At 57.6% G+C, this 12,763-nt stretch overlaps 1 protein-coding gene across 7 annotated transcripts in view; it reads right to left on the bottom strand.

Moving 5' to 3' along the window:
- Positions 1 to 670: 670 nt before the first annotated feature.
- Positions 671 to 12,763, bottom strand: part of CEP164 (centrosomal protein 164) — a 48,587-nt gene continuing 36,494 nt past the window's right edge. For 5 of the 7 annotated variants that reach the window (XM_064470722.1, XM_064470721.1, XM_064470718.1 and 2 more), the window contains 3 exons: positions 12,404 to 12,470; positions 11,750 to 11,872; positions 10,426 to 10,803 (listed from right to left, as the gene is read on the bottom strand). In XM_064470722.1, the coding sequence (XP_064326792.1) occupies positions 10,704 to 10,803; positions 11,750 to 11,872; positions 12,404 to 12,470 (290 nt within the window). In that variant the 3' untranslated portion in view covers positions 10,426 to 10,703. Of the gene's footprint in view, positions 2,343 to 10,425; positions 10,804 to 11,749; positions 11,873 to 12,403; positions 12,471 to 12,763 lie in introns of those variants that run through there. The other 2 variants (XM_064470717.1, XM_064470716.1) reach the window with 2 other exon arrangements.

The raw sequence follows: 12,763 nt of genomic DNA on the forward strand, positions 1-12,763 counted from the left end.
ACTGAGTGAAACCACTCCTGCCCCTCTGTCTCTCCCTGCGATCAGTGGAAAGTGTTGACAAGCAAACTAGCATTTCTCAAGCATTTTTCCAAGGATTCAAGAGCAGTTCAGTGCACAGTAGACTTGAAAATCTGTACCGTGTAAATATATTGAAGAGAGCCAAGTTCCCACCCTCCCCCCAAAGCAGTGTCACAGCTAGGCAACCATGCAGCACCTCCAAAATGCCAAACCCAGGCTTTAAATAGACAAGACAAGAAAAGGCAAGCGTGTTCTCAGCTGCGAGAGGAAGTGAATTAGCAAGATCAGAGGAAGAAGAGGTTGACATCGATCAATACATCTTTATTGTAATGGCCTAGTACAGATTTCCTTCTACATCTTAACAAACCGTGCAAAGCCAGGGTTGGTCACCGCTGGGTGGGGACTTCTTGCTAAGACAGTCCAAATTTCCAGCACTCAACCATGAGACCCCAGCAGCATCCCAGCAAGGCCACTGCCCTTCACCACGGCAGCGGGCTCTCCCTGCCAGCAGACACAGGAGCACAGCACTTCAAGCCACGCCAGCCAAACTCTGGCTGGAGTGCTGTGCAAGGCGGCTGCTAAAGCACGCCTGAAACCAAACCACCTCTTTGCCTTCACCAGGAAACGGGCAAAAAAACCCAAAACTCATCAAGCTCAGAAATCCAAACCCCCGGACACCGCGTTACACACCACACACACCCCTGGTGGCAGCCAGCTCAGGCCCAGGAGACCTGCCCGCGGCGGCTCGCAGCATCGCAGCGCGACAGGCGAAGCCGTCTCCAGCCCTGCTCTCCTAATGCCCCTTCAGGGAAGGGCTGCGAGCAGCGCTGGGCGCCCGCCACGGGCAGCAGGCAGTAACCGAGCACAAGCAGAAGCCAGACGCCAGCACTTACAAGCTGAAGGTAAGCATGGGCAGCTGGGGCTTGGAGCCCTGTAAGAAGGGCTGAGGGCGTTTGTGGCTGGAGAGGACAGAAAGGGCAGCATGCGAGCAGTCAGGGCTCTACAGGCACAGCTCAGCTGCGCCGCACAGAAAATGCGGCATCAGACCCAGCAGAGAGGCCACGGAGACCACACTGCAGCGGTCAGAGCAGCATCGTTCCGGGCCAGCGCCTCCTCCATGCCCTGCTCCTTCCCTCAGAGCACCCACCGGGCCACAGCACCCCCTCACCGCCTTCTCGCCCCCTCCCTGCTCACAGCAAACCTCCTCCTGGTTCTCTGCTGGCCAGAGCTTTGTGCTTTCACACCCCCTCTTTTTCAGCATCTCTGCACCCTCCGACAGCCAGCACTTGAAAATAGGTGCGAAAACCCACGATACCCTTGGGCTCCTGTCCCTGCCAGACGGGGAGCAGGTCTGCGATCAGCCTTGCTGGACCCACAGACCAGGATGGGGTGGCTGGGTGACAGTGGGCACTAGCCCAGATGCCAGAGGTAGCAGAAGGCTGTGTCAGGAAGGAGCCCGACTCCGCAGAGAGGGGGTTCAGCCTCGGCACGTGTAGCCACGGGAGACAGAGGAGTCCCACCCCATCCCTGCTCTGAAACCGGGGCATCCCAAGCGGTTCTCCCCAAGATAAGTAAGATCAGCTCACGTTCAGCACGCAGCCCGGCTCCCGCTCCCTTCGCTGCCTGCAGCACACCCCCGGGTGACATCCCGCTCCGGGCCAGCTCCTGCACGAAGTGCTCAGCTCTGCGAGCCAGCTGCCCGGAGCCGGGGACAAAGGCAGTTGTGCCACCCTCAGCTCCAGAGGCAGAATGGAGCTAGAAGCAGAGGGAAGGGCTACTGCTGGGCAAAGCAAGCCCCAGCTGGGCAGCGAGCAGCCGGCCACAATTGCTATCAGCTGTGGGAGGCCCCCACTGCTCCCACTGACACGGCTGCTGGGTCTTAACCTCGCTGTGACCCCATGGCCAGCCGCCACGCAGCTGTGGGTGCTGCCACCAGGAAAGGCTTGCCAATGCTGCATCGCGCCCGGGGTGCCGAGGTCCCAAGCCTGCTGTACCCTGGCCCACGAGGCAATGCCGGCTGGGGAAGGACTGACCAGGAACGCGGTCTCACGCCGAGCAGCGACTGACACCAGGAGCAGAGTACCTACAGCTGCGCACGCACCAGAAGCTACGTACTGGGGAGCAGGTTCACAGTCACAACTCACTCTGGGGTACAGAACAGACAAAAGGAGGGATGACGCAGGGCACAGGTGGCTGCTGCGTCTACTGCTTCTCCTGCTTCTGCTGCTGGTATCTCCTGAAGTGGGTCTGGATGGTGACAGCTGCCTTCTCGGAAGGATCGCTGAAGACCTTGCTCTCACCACTGGCGTCAGAGGTCATGTTGCCTGCAACAACAACCGAGCATCACCGTGAGCACAGGCGGTGCCCGTGGTCCTGAGGAGGGTCTGCTGAGCAGGGCAGGGCCCTGGCATCGCCCCCAGCACAGGGTGAGGCTGGCTGCCGCGTACCCCAGGCTCCCCGCAGCACACCCACAGGCAGGAGAGCTTCCCTCCATTGCAGAGGTGAAAGATGCTGGCGAGTCTGCAGCATGAAACCACGACTCCACCGGCTCACGGGGCGCATCGCCATGGCAGAGGGAGCTGGAGCAGCGACCGGGAGGCACAGAAAAGCCCATCCTCCCTGGCAGCGCCAAGCCCTTTATTTACACAGCTTTACTCCCCAAAGACCCCAGCTTCCCCACATTTAATCACCAAGTATGAAACTCACTTACTTCCACACACACAAATAAGATTAGGAAAAAAAAGCCTGGCACTGTACAGCAATAAAGCTCTCACGCTGACAAATGGGCGCCCTCCCCCCGCCCCACGCTTAATGTGGCGTTAGGGAAGTATTGTGAAATTCAACAGGAACTGAATCAAAGCCACTCAGCAGTGCTCCTTTAAGCAAGTGCATCACTGCTAAGCACCCCCCGAGCAGCGATCAGAAATCCTGGTGCCAGATGCTGCTGTATAAACTCACTACTGTCACCTGAACCCATTTTTATTCACATCCTAAAAGAAATGGCTAAGTAAAAAGATACATAAAAAGAGGCCACACTGGGAATCAGCTCCCTCCTGCCCTGCTTAACAAGAGACATCAGCCATAAATCCCGCCCGCAGCAAAAATCAAACAGCAGAGGCTGGGGAGCTGCCAGGCCAGGTACCCCCAAACTTGAGAGGTGAGCTTCATGAGGTTCACAGGGGCCAACAAGGCCAAAGCCAAGGTCCTGCACATGGGTCGGGGCAATCCCAAGCACAAAGATTGGGCAGGTAATGGGACAGATAATGGCAGACTTGGGGGTGTTGGTTGAGGAGAAGCTCAACACGACCCGGCAACGTGCGCTTGCAGCCCAGAAAGCCAACCGTACCCTGGGCTGCACCAAAAGAAGTGTGACCAGCAGGTCGAGGGAGGTGATGGTCCCCCTCTACGCCGCTCTAGTGGCACCCCGCATGGGGTGCTGCATCCAGCTCTGGAGCCCCCAGCACAAGAAGGGCAGGGACCTGTTGAGGCGGGTCCGGAGGAGGGCCACGAAGATGATCCGAGGGCAGGAGCCCCTCTCCTATGACGACGGACTGAGAGAGTTGGGGTTGTTCAGCCTGGAGAAGAGAAGGCTCCAGGCAGACCTTTTAGCAGCCTTCCAGTACCTGAATGGGGCCAACAAGAAAGCCGGAGAGGGGCTTTTTACAAGGGCATGTAGCGACAGGACAAGGGGTGATGGCTTTAAACTGGAAGAGGGTAGATTTAGATTAGCTGTAAGGAGGAAGTTCTTCACTGTGAGGGCGGTGTGGCACTGGCACAGGCTGCCCAGAGAGGCTGTGGCTGCCCCATCCCTGGCAGTGTTCAAGGCCAGGTTGGACGGGGCTTTGAGCAACCTGGCCTAGCGGAAGGTGTCCCTGCCCACGGCAGGGGGTTGGAACTAGATGGTCTTTAAGGCCCCTTCCAACCCAGCCCATTCTGTGATGTGATGAAGTGCTGTACATTTGCAGGAACACGCTCCTGGCCAGGCAGCCTGCCAACAGCTCGGCGAGGAATACACCCGCTGAAGGCGCTCAGCCCCGGCCGGGCCCATCAGTAACACCCTGCCGCTGCACCGACACAGTGCCGCCGGCAGCCCCGGGGACCTGCACTTACTCACGGGGCGGTGAAACCCCAAATCAGTGACCAGGCTGGCCAGAGCTACTGCTCCGAGGAGAAGGAACGTCACAGCTGGCACCCTGCCCGCCCTGCCACGGCGGGCGGGCGGCAGCACCCGGCCCAGCGCCGCGCTGCCGGAGCATCGCTTTACCCGCCTTTATCCGCTTGGCACCCGGCTGCACTGAGAATAGAAGTGCTCAAATCCTCTTTGCTGAGCTCTTGACTGCAGCCAAGGGGGCACAGTCTTAGGGACACGAGCAAAGGGGAGGAAAGGGGGGCAAATTCAGGGTCATTTTGTCAGGCCAGGGAGAAGAGGAAGGGGCCCTGTTTAGGGGGGCAGGGACCCGTGTGTCTCACTGGGGCAGGTTTCATGGGAAGAGGGAGGCAGGGATTTGCACACACAAACACATGCTGCTGGATATTCAGCCGTGCAACACTGGGGCCTTCACGTGCTGATACTACAGGTTTTAATGAGCATCTCACCATCCTATCGCTACTCACGTGCCCTCCCCGGGGTGGCAAGAAGGGCACCTTCCACAGGGAGGGGAATTGACTGCAAATACAGTGCAGCCAGCAAGCCATAGGCTGGGCTGGAGAGAAAGCTTTCCAAGAGGGCCTCCCTCCCACAGAGCTGACTTCAAAAAAAATCTGTCTCTGACATTAAGATGTATTTTGGAAGACGAAAGAGGCCAAGAAGGGTCCAGGTACTGCAATCCCTGCTCTTCTGTTGTGTCCCACAGCCACAAGCATGAGTTTTGCCCGTGACTCGGGCAGGGCTCCCTCCCTGCCTGCTCCACACTCACCTTTCTCTCCAGAAATCGAGTAGATGCTGTTGTGCCGAGAGCTCCTGCCTCTCTAGAAAGGTAGAGAACAAAAATACAAGGGAGTTTGTTATGTCTCAGGCAGAGGCAGCGAGAAGAGTTCCTTTCAGGCCAGCTGGGAAGCTCTGAAGGGACAGGGCTAGCTTCTCCAAGCTTTCTGCTATCCATTCCCTTTGGGGAACTTGAAAATACTTACTGTTGTTCCCTTAAAGAGCACTACAGAGCACTGATTAATTATTTTGCATTTGTGACAAGTCCTCCCAGGAGAAGCGGAAAAGAGCTCTGTATCAAAAATCAGATATGTGAGATGTGCTGGTAGCATCTTAGGACGTACATTGGCACAGGCTAGTGTCACTAGAACCCAGCAAGTCGAGCTACATCTCAAATCAGCATGGAGCAAATTGCCTCGACTCCAGCCCTTACCGCAGCACTGCAGCACCTGGAACGTCAGGTCTGCTAGGGGATATTTTCATTCCTAAAAATAAGCGTGAATTTTTCCACAAGTACATGTCCTACATTTTTTCAGCTTATCCTGCTTCCTGGCATTCCTTTTTTCCATCTTTCAAGGGAAAAAGCATCTCTCCCCTGTGCCCAAGCCTTCTGCTCCCAGCAGCCCGGTTGGTTAACAGAGGCGTGCTGCCCCTCCGCACCAGGCACTGCCCTCTCCCCCCGCCGGTCGCCACGGCTGACCGCCCGCAGGGAAAGCAGCCCTCACCTCGCTGTCCCGGCTGGTGCGGCGGCTCTGTGTCACGCACTGGATCTGCCAGGGCAGGGGCTGGTACACGAGGTACGGCAGGGGCTCCTCATGGAACAGGCTGGTCCCGAGCTGGGCGCGGGAAGGATTTGCAGCAGGTAAGAGGGCGGGAGGAGAAACACAAAGAGCAGCTCCTCCATGCGCCACCAGCCAGGCTGGTGCCGCCGCAAACATTTCCAGCCCAGCACACATTTCCGCTTTATTTCTTCTCCCCAACAGAGAGCAGCCCTAGTCAGGAGAGAGTTTTCCTTCCTCCCCAACCCAAAGAGCTCTGAGACTCGACGTGCGCGTCTGCAGCAGTCGCTTGCCAGACCGGGAAGCCCAAGCACCTGCGCTCGCTTCCTGCGCACGTGGGCACACCAGGAATCTGCCTTCTGCAAGGCTGCTGGTAACCTGCTAACGCTACGGTGACGGAAACTCGACTGTGCTCCCAAGCCAACACCACGGGCGACTTGCTGAGGATGAGCACACCCAGCTCACCACCGCAGGGGTTCACGGCACAGCCAGAGCCGTGCTGGAGCAGGAGCCGGGGGCGTCCCCAGCCCACAGGAATGGCCGAGCCCACATCCCCCACTGCTCACCTCCTCCTCTAATGTTGTTCTCTTTGTTTCTAGAAGCGTGTGGCTTATTGTATTAAACCCTGCCTGCTGCCAGGCTGGCTCAGACTCACCTGCCCAAATGCTCTCACCACAAAAAACAGCGCTGTCATCAGGGTCGCCAGCATGGCTGGGGCTCCGAGGGGCTCCCTCCGCTCCGGGAAGTCAAAGCTCTGGGAGCGATGCACAGCGGTCCCCAAATAGCCAGGGACTGAACCGCCCCTTCTCCGGCAGGCAGGCTCCAAGCCCCTTAATGAGCTTACAGCTCGCGTTCATCTTGGCAGAGTAATCGCACGCTGTCCTTTTGCTCTTCTAATCGCTGAGTTTCTCCGACATATACAGTACTGGCATTCCAGGAAAAGCAAATCCCCTTCTCCGTGTACATGCGCAGGCCGGTGCGCACGGGCACGCACACACCCCACGCCTCAGAGCCACGGGCAGGGCAGACCTCCGCTGCGCGGGACTGCTTCTCAGCAGGGTTACAGCAAAGCCTCCCACACCCAGAAGGCACCGACAGGTCAGACAGGACTTTGGCTTCCTCAGAGCTGCCCTGTGCACAGCGGCTCCTTCACAAGGCGGGCAGGGGACCCATCCCCAAAAACTGCCTACCTGGGCAACGTGTGTTGCCATCAGAGACCTCCTCCAGTAGTTCTTACTGCTGCTCTCCAGCAGGCAAAGACACCCAAGTGCAGATCATGCACAGCAAAGACTGGGGTGATTCAAGGTTTGGTGGTGGCTTGTGTTTTGTTTTTAAGGACGTGCCTCTATCAGCCTCCATTTCTGCATGACCCGCTGATCCACGTATCGTTCTCCCTGCGCCTCAGCAGTCCTCTGCCCCCAACAGCTTTCCTCCCCCAGCACGTACAGCAGCAATTCACGCTCCTTCCTTTCCAGCCCTCCCTCCTCAGGCAGGGCACGACCGCAGGCAGGAGCATCCCAGCCCGTGTCAGCGTGCCTCACACACCCTCTGACCACATTTGGCTGCCAGAGCTCAGAGCCTATCACGATCCCCCAGCATCCCCACTTCCCCATCCACCTGAGCCTAGGATTTCCAGCGAGCAACGCGCTGCGAAGAATCAGAGCTAGAAATATTAGGGCAGGTGTTGAACCTCCCCTCTCGGCACCGCTCCTGTCACTGGCCGCGTTACACATCTGTGGGCGCTCAGCCCTGCAGCGTCCCCAGCCAGGACACGTGCGGCGAATGCCCCATTTGGACAGAGACAGCCTTCGCTGCGGTGCTTGGAGGCACAGGGCAAGCCGAGTCTTTCCTGGGAGACTACTTAAGGGGAAAAAATCCCTACAGAGCAAACATGCACAGCCTGGAAGGGCTGCTGAGGGCGTCCCAGGGCTGTGGGAAGGAGGAGGGAAGGCCCAAGCCATGGGAAGAGAGCAGCCTGCTTTCTGGCGAGAGCGCCGGTCAGCGATCCCGCCGGCAGGACGCCAGCGAGCACGCTGCTGCAGCACAGCGCCTGCAACACCCCTTGGGGGAACATTCACGGCTGCTCCGGAATAAATGGAGAAATCAGTAGCAACGGCCAATCTGCAGAGTTAGCTGCTCTCCCGCAACCAGGGAGGTGGTAAAAATGGCTCTGGAGCGAACGAAGCCCTGCTCCCCGCCAGCGCGCCACAGCTCTCCCCGATTCCCAGGGAGGGCTCCCCGCCTGCTGCAGCGGAGACCTGAGCATCTTTGCCCGTCCCGCAGGCAGCCGCCTCCCGGGCGCCCAGCAGAGCTGGCCTTGGACTGCTCCTGCCCACAGCCCATCCTGCAACCTTGGCATAAAGCCCCAGAGCGAGACAACCATTGTAACGCGACTGGATGACCATTTGATGAAAAGGGCAGGATACGGGCCCGGGAAAAGCTGCCCTGCTGGCTGAGCACCCCATGAAGAATTGCTTTTGTAGTTTTGTATTTCAGCTTTTTATCTGCCCCTTCATTTGCTGCCCTGGCCAGCCAGTTAATAGAATAATGATAATAGAGCCACAGTGGGCTGAAGTGGTCTTGGAAATTGCCAGGAGTGACCTTGACAAGACAAAACAGAGACAAGCGAGGGTAAGATGTGAAAGGTAAGCACAAGCTGGATATCTAGGGCCACAACAGAACATCTCCCCAAGAAAAAGTAGAGCTACAAACAGCCCCATCATACAAAACAGGCTCATGTTGATTTAATTTGTGTACAAACGCAGAAACAGCTGCTACCGCAGGTTTTACCAGGAAAAAGGAACATGTTTCACACGAAGTTATTGCTAAGAAAGCTAATACACGCTTCTCCGAACGCAGACTGGAGCCAGCAATGCGGCCTTGGGCGCAGCATCTGCCAGGCTGACAGCCTCCCCACGCTGCACAAAGCCAGAACCGGAGGGTCCCTTCTAAAATACCTACCTGGCAGCACTGCCATGTGTCCCACCAACAGCCACGGAAGTAAAAGCAACATCCCTACAGGCAGGGACTGGTGCAACCCACCAGGAGATGGGAAACCTGCCTTTTGATCCACCCCTTCCTACAGAGGGACTCCTCTGGGCAGCTGCCGTCCCTTGTGGGCCTCTGAGGTCTTCCCCTTCAGCCAGAGCTGGTAGGAGCAGCGAGGATTTCCTCAGCAAGGACACCAGTAGTGAGACGGTCTCTACTGGCAGTGCCTGCAGAAGGACCACGCTGCGCTTCGTTAGCAAGCGGAGGGTGGGAGGACATGGGCCTGACCAGAGGATCAGGCTGCCCCAGGGCAAAGGCTGGCCAAGTAATTACGTACTATTTGTGGATTTGCTTAGGATTTTTTTACAGACATGCCTAAGAGTTGCAGGATGACGTTCAGCAAAAACGTACTTCTGTTTGTATGCAAACATTCCCCTGCCACGCTGAGCGTGAGCTGTTGCGGTGCTGTGCCAGTACACAACACCCGGGGAGCGAAGCAGGAGGGGGCTCTGCTTTACTCTGCCGCACATCATTAGCCACGCCGAGGAACACAAACAGCACGAAAGGGTGCAAAGCAGCAGCTTTACCACCCTCCCTGCATCAGCCATCTCGAGAGAGAAGGGCTTTGAAGATGCTTTTTCACAGATGGGATCCCTTGAAGCACAGACTTCTTCATCAGGCAAAATGGCAAGTGGTTCAGCATTTTTTTAAAGCATAAAATATTTAAAGTCAGCTTGGAGGAAATACTGACAAAGACAACCAAATACCACATTTCCCACTCAGCAGCACGCAAACCTCGCCCGGCGTCTCCCCGTTGGTTGGAGCGGTACCATCTGCCCGCTTCCCACTCCGTGCATCCCAGCGGGGCGGTGACGTGCTCTGGATACAGCCTCTCCGGAGGAGCAGCGCTGCAGCCACCCGCGGTGCAAGCCACCAGCCCGCCGCTCGCAGCTGAGGCCTGGGACCCGCGCGTCCCGACACCTCAGCCAGGCTCTCCAGCCACGCGGAGCCGCCTCACCACCTCATGAGTCGCGCTCTCCCGGGAGCCCAGCCAAGCTGCTGCGGGAGCAGCAAGGCCAGGCTCCAGGCTGGGCACCAAGGGCTCGGGTCTGCCTCCCCAGCCCTGCCGCGCAGAAGGAGACCCCAGCTGCTGAGCTCCGGCTCCCTCTCCCCAGGGCACGGGAGGACGCAGGTGGAGCTTCGTCTCGACACCCACACTAGGCTACGTTTCTGCGCAGCGCCCGCACCAGCAGCCTCCGCCCGCGCTCCCCTGCCACCCCTGCTCCGCGTTGCCGCCGGCGCGTCGGTAGCGCGGGAGAAGCGCTCCCGTAGCGCAAGCTGTGCCGCGCGGCTCTGGCCGGCGGGGCAGCAAGGGGCAGCGGGGAGCGCTTGTCCAGGTCTGCCGTGAAAAGCCCTTCCTGGTTTAGTTCCTCTTGCTTCCACGCCAAGAGAGGAACGTTTCCCGAGAGTCAGACTCTGCCATTCCCCGCGTCGGTCCCCAGGCTCTGCAGCCCTTTCGCTGCCCGTTCTCCCCTGCGCACACACATGCCAGAGGCCAGATGGCTTGGCCCACCTGCAATTAAGCATTTGCTGGGCATCAGTGTGGGCTCATTTCCTGACACATTTCCTCTAGCAGAGCCTCAGCTGGATTCACATCCTCCCCCTTGACCAGTTTTTCAACGCTCTCCATGATTCACAGCCCCGGCTCACAATCGCTGGAATACTAATGAAAGAAGTGTTGATTTATTGAAGCCCTGATAATTCACCACTGGATTAAACAGTCTATAAATTATATTTGGACACATTACAGGATTAGAAGAATCCACCTGGGAAGTTCACATCCTCCTTCCTCCACTCTCCTGTAAAGAGACTTCATTTCAAGGGCACAGCACAAAGACACAGCGGAGATGGCTGGGCATCACCGAAGCCCCGCGTATCGTTAGGGAGACCGCACGGGCCCTAGCCACGGTCTCTCCAGAGCCAAGTCCCACCTTTTAGTAATGGTACACTTTAATTTGTCTGTTTTCATCCAGTCCTAGCTGAAGGAGGCTGGGGCTGCTGGCAGGGGGCTTCTGCGTGCCTGGGAAGAGAGGTCTGGCAGCCGGGTGAAGGAAAAGCCTGGCTTACAGGGGGGCTTAGCACGCGTGAGCACAGCCAGCGGCCAGGACAGGGTAGCGAGGGGCAGGAGCCAGCCTTGCGCACACGTGCTGTACTTAGGCCGCTGCATCCAAGTCAAACGGGATTAGAGGGGGATTAGGGAATTCAAAGGAGCACCGTGCTCAGGACAGCACGTGCTAGCGGAGGCCCGAGGGATTTGCGGCTAATACCAGCGTGCACTGCAGAGGAGCTACTGACAGCCCCGGCACAATGCCGTTACAACGCCAGCCTGGAAACATCCCCGCTCATAGCGCTGAGAGGCGTCACTCATTTGATCCAACCGTACGCTACGACGTGCCTCAAAACCGAGCCGGAGGCATGGCTCCGCCGGGGAGCCCCGGCCCTCCCTGCCCAGCCACGCGGCCGCCCCACGTGCCAGGTCCACGCGTCTGCAGGCGCCCTGGCCTCACGGAGAGGCTGCTCCCTCACCCCGGGCTGCTCAGCAGGGACTGCCCGTCGTAGCAAAGGCAGCCGTGCGGCCGGGGCTGTACCAACGGCACCAAAAGCAGGCCTCCGACACCCGGCCCCTGCTGCCTCCTCCGTTCTGCACTCTTCGGTTACCTTTTTCAAGGTCTGACATTGCCAGCTCCAACTGCTGCATACCCCAGCGAGCAGCGGCACTAAAGAGCATCGCAGCACACCTGCGGAAAGGGAAGAGACTTTCCCGGCCAGGTACAGCTCAAGGGAGAGCAAAGAGGTCACACGTGCTCTAACTGCTAAACATCTTACTCCTTTGCAGAACCGGACACTAAAATGGAGGCTAAGGCTTCAAAACTGCTGTTCAATGCTTTAGTGCTCCCGCTTCCCTCACCTCCTGCTGTCTCCTCCTGCCTGCCGCAGGAAGCCGGAATATGATTAGAGGCCAGACCCAGGCAAAGGATACACATGTGAATCCCTCTTGAAGTCTTCTAGCCACTTCTTGTTGGTCTCGATCATTCCTTGAATACTCATCTTGTCTGACTCGCAGCTCTGGAACTGGGAGTGCTGGAACAGCCGTATTTGCTCACTGTTGCGTGAGAGAAAGAGACAGTGTGAGTGAGTGGGAAAGATCTCGGCAGAAACAATCCTAGCAGTGACCAAGAAAATGACGGGCCACTACAGAAAGAAAGAGCCACGGTAACATAAAGCAACTCCTCTTGGCTCCAAGTCCTCTGCCCGCCCACACCAGAGAGGAAAGCCACAGCGGCCCCCCGCTGTCAGGCTGCTGTCCTCCTTTTTGTCTGGATGGCACCAGAAAGGTTTGGGTGGCAGCCCCCACTCCACCCCCGCACCAGCATCGCCCGGCACGGCACGGCCCAGCGCCGGCACCCTTGCACCTCATGGGTTATCAGCACAGCTCCGATGGCAGCTTCACTGTGGAAGCTACAGGGCAGCGCCAAGGACGTGGCAGTGCACAACTCCTACCATCTACCTTGTCTACTTAAGTAGGTAACAAAATCATAAGCTACATATTGGTATATGAAACAGGACCTATAAATCACTGCAGAGAAATAAAAGCGGCGCAATGAAGGTACAACCCAAGGAAAAAGACCCTTACTCTGCAGGTACATATCCCAGCTTGCTGTCCGGAGGCTTGGAACTACCACTGAGTGACGGGAACCCACCTGGAAAACAGACATTAAATACAGGCCTCAAAAAATCAATAGCCTTTATATCTAGGTGCATTTGCTGTCTTATACTACGGACACACTGCCCTTTTACAGGCTGAGCCACCTGCCGAGGACACAGCGGTGCTAAGGAGACCGACATGGTGAACCCTATCTGCAATTCACGTGAGGCTTCCAGGGCAGCAGGGCTGTCTCCACTTTCGCTCCCATCTTTAATATACACCAAAGAAGCAGCAGTTATTAAAGGCTGCACTGCTCCAGAGGCAGGATGACAAGATCAGCCATACGCT

This window comes from Phalacrocorax carbo, chromosome 21 (genome assembly GCF_963921805.1).
Source record: "Phalacrocorax carbo chromosome 21, bPhaCar2.1, whole genome shotgun sequence".
Classification (NCBI taxonomy): Eukaryota; Metazoa; Chordata; class Aves; order Suliformes; family Phalacrocoracidae; genus Phalacrocorax; species Phalacrocorax carbo.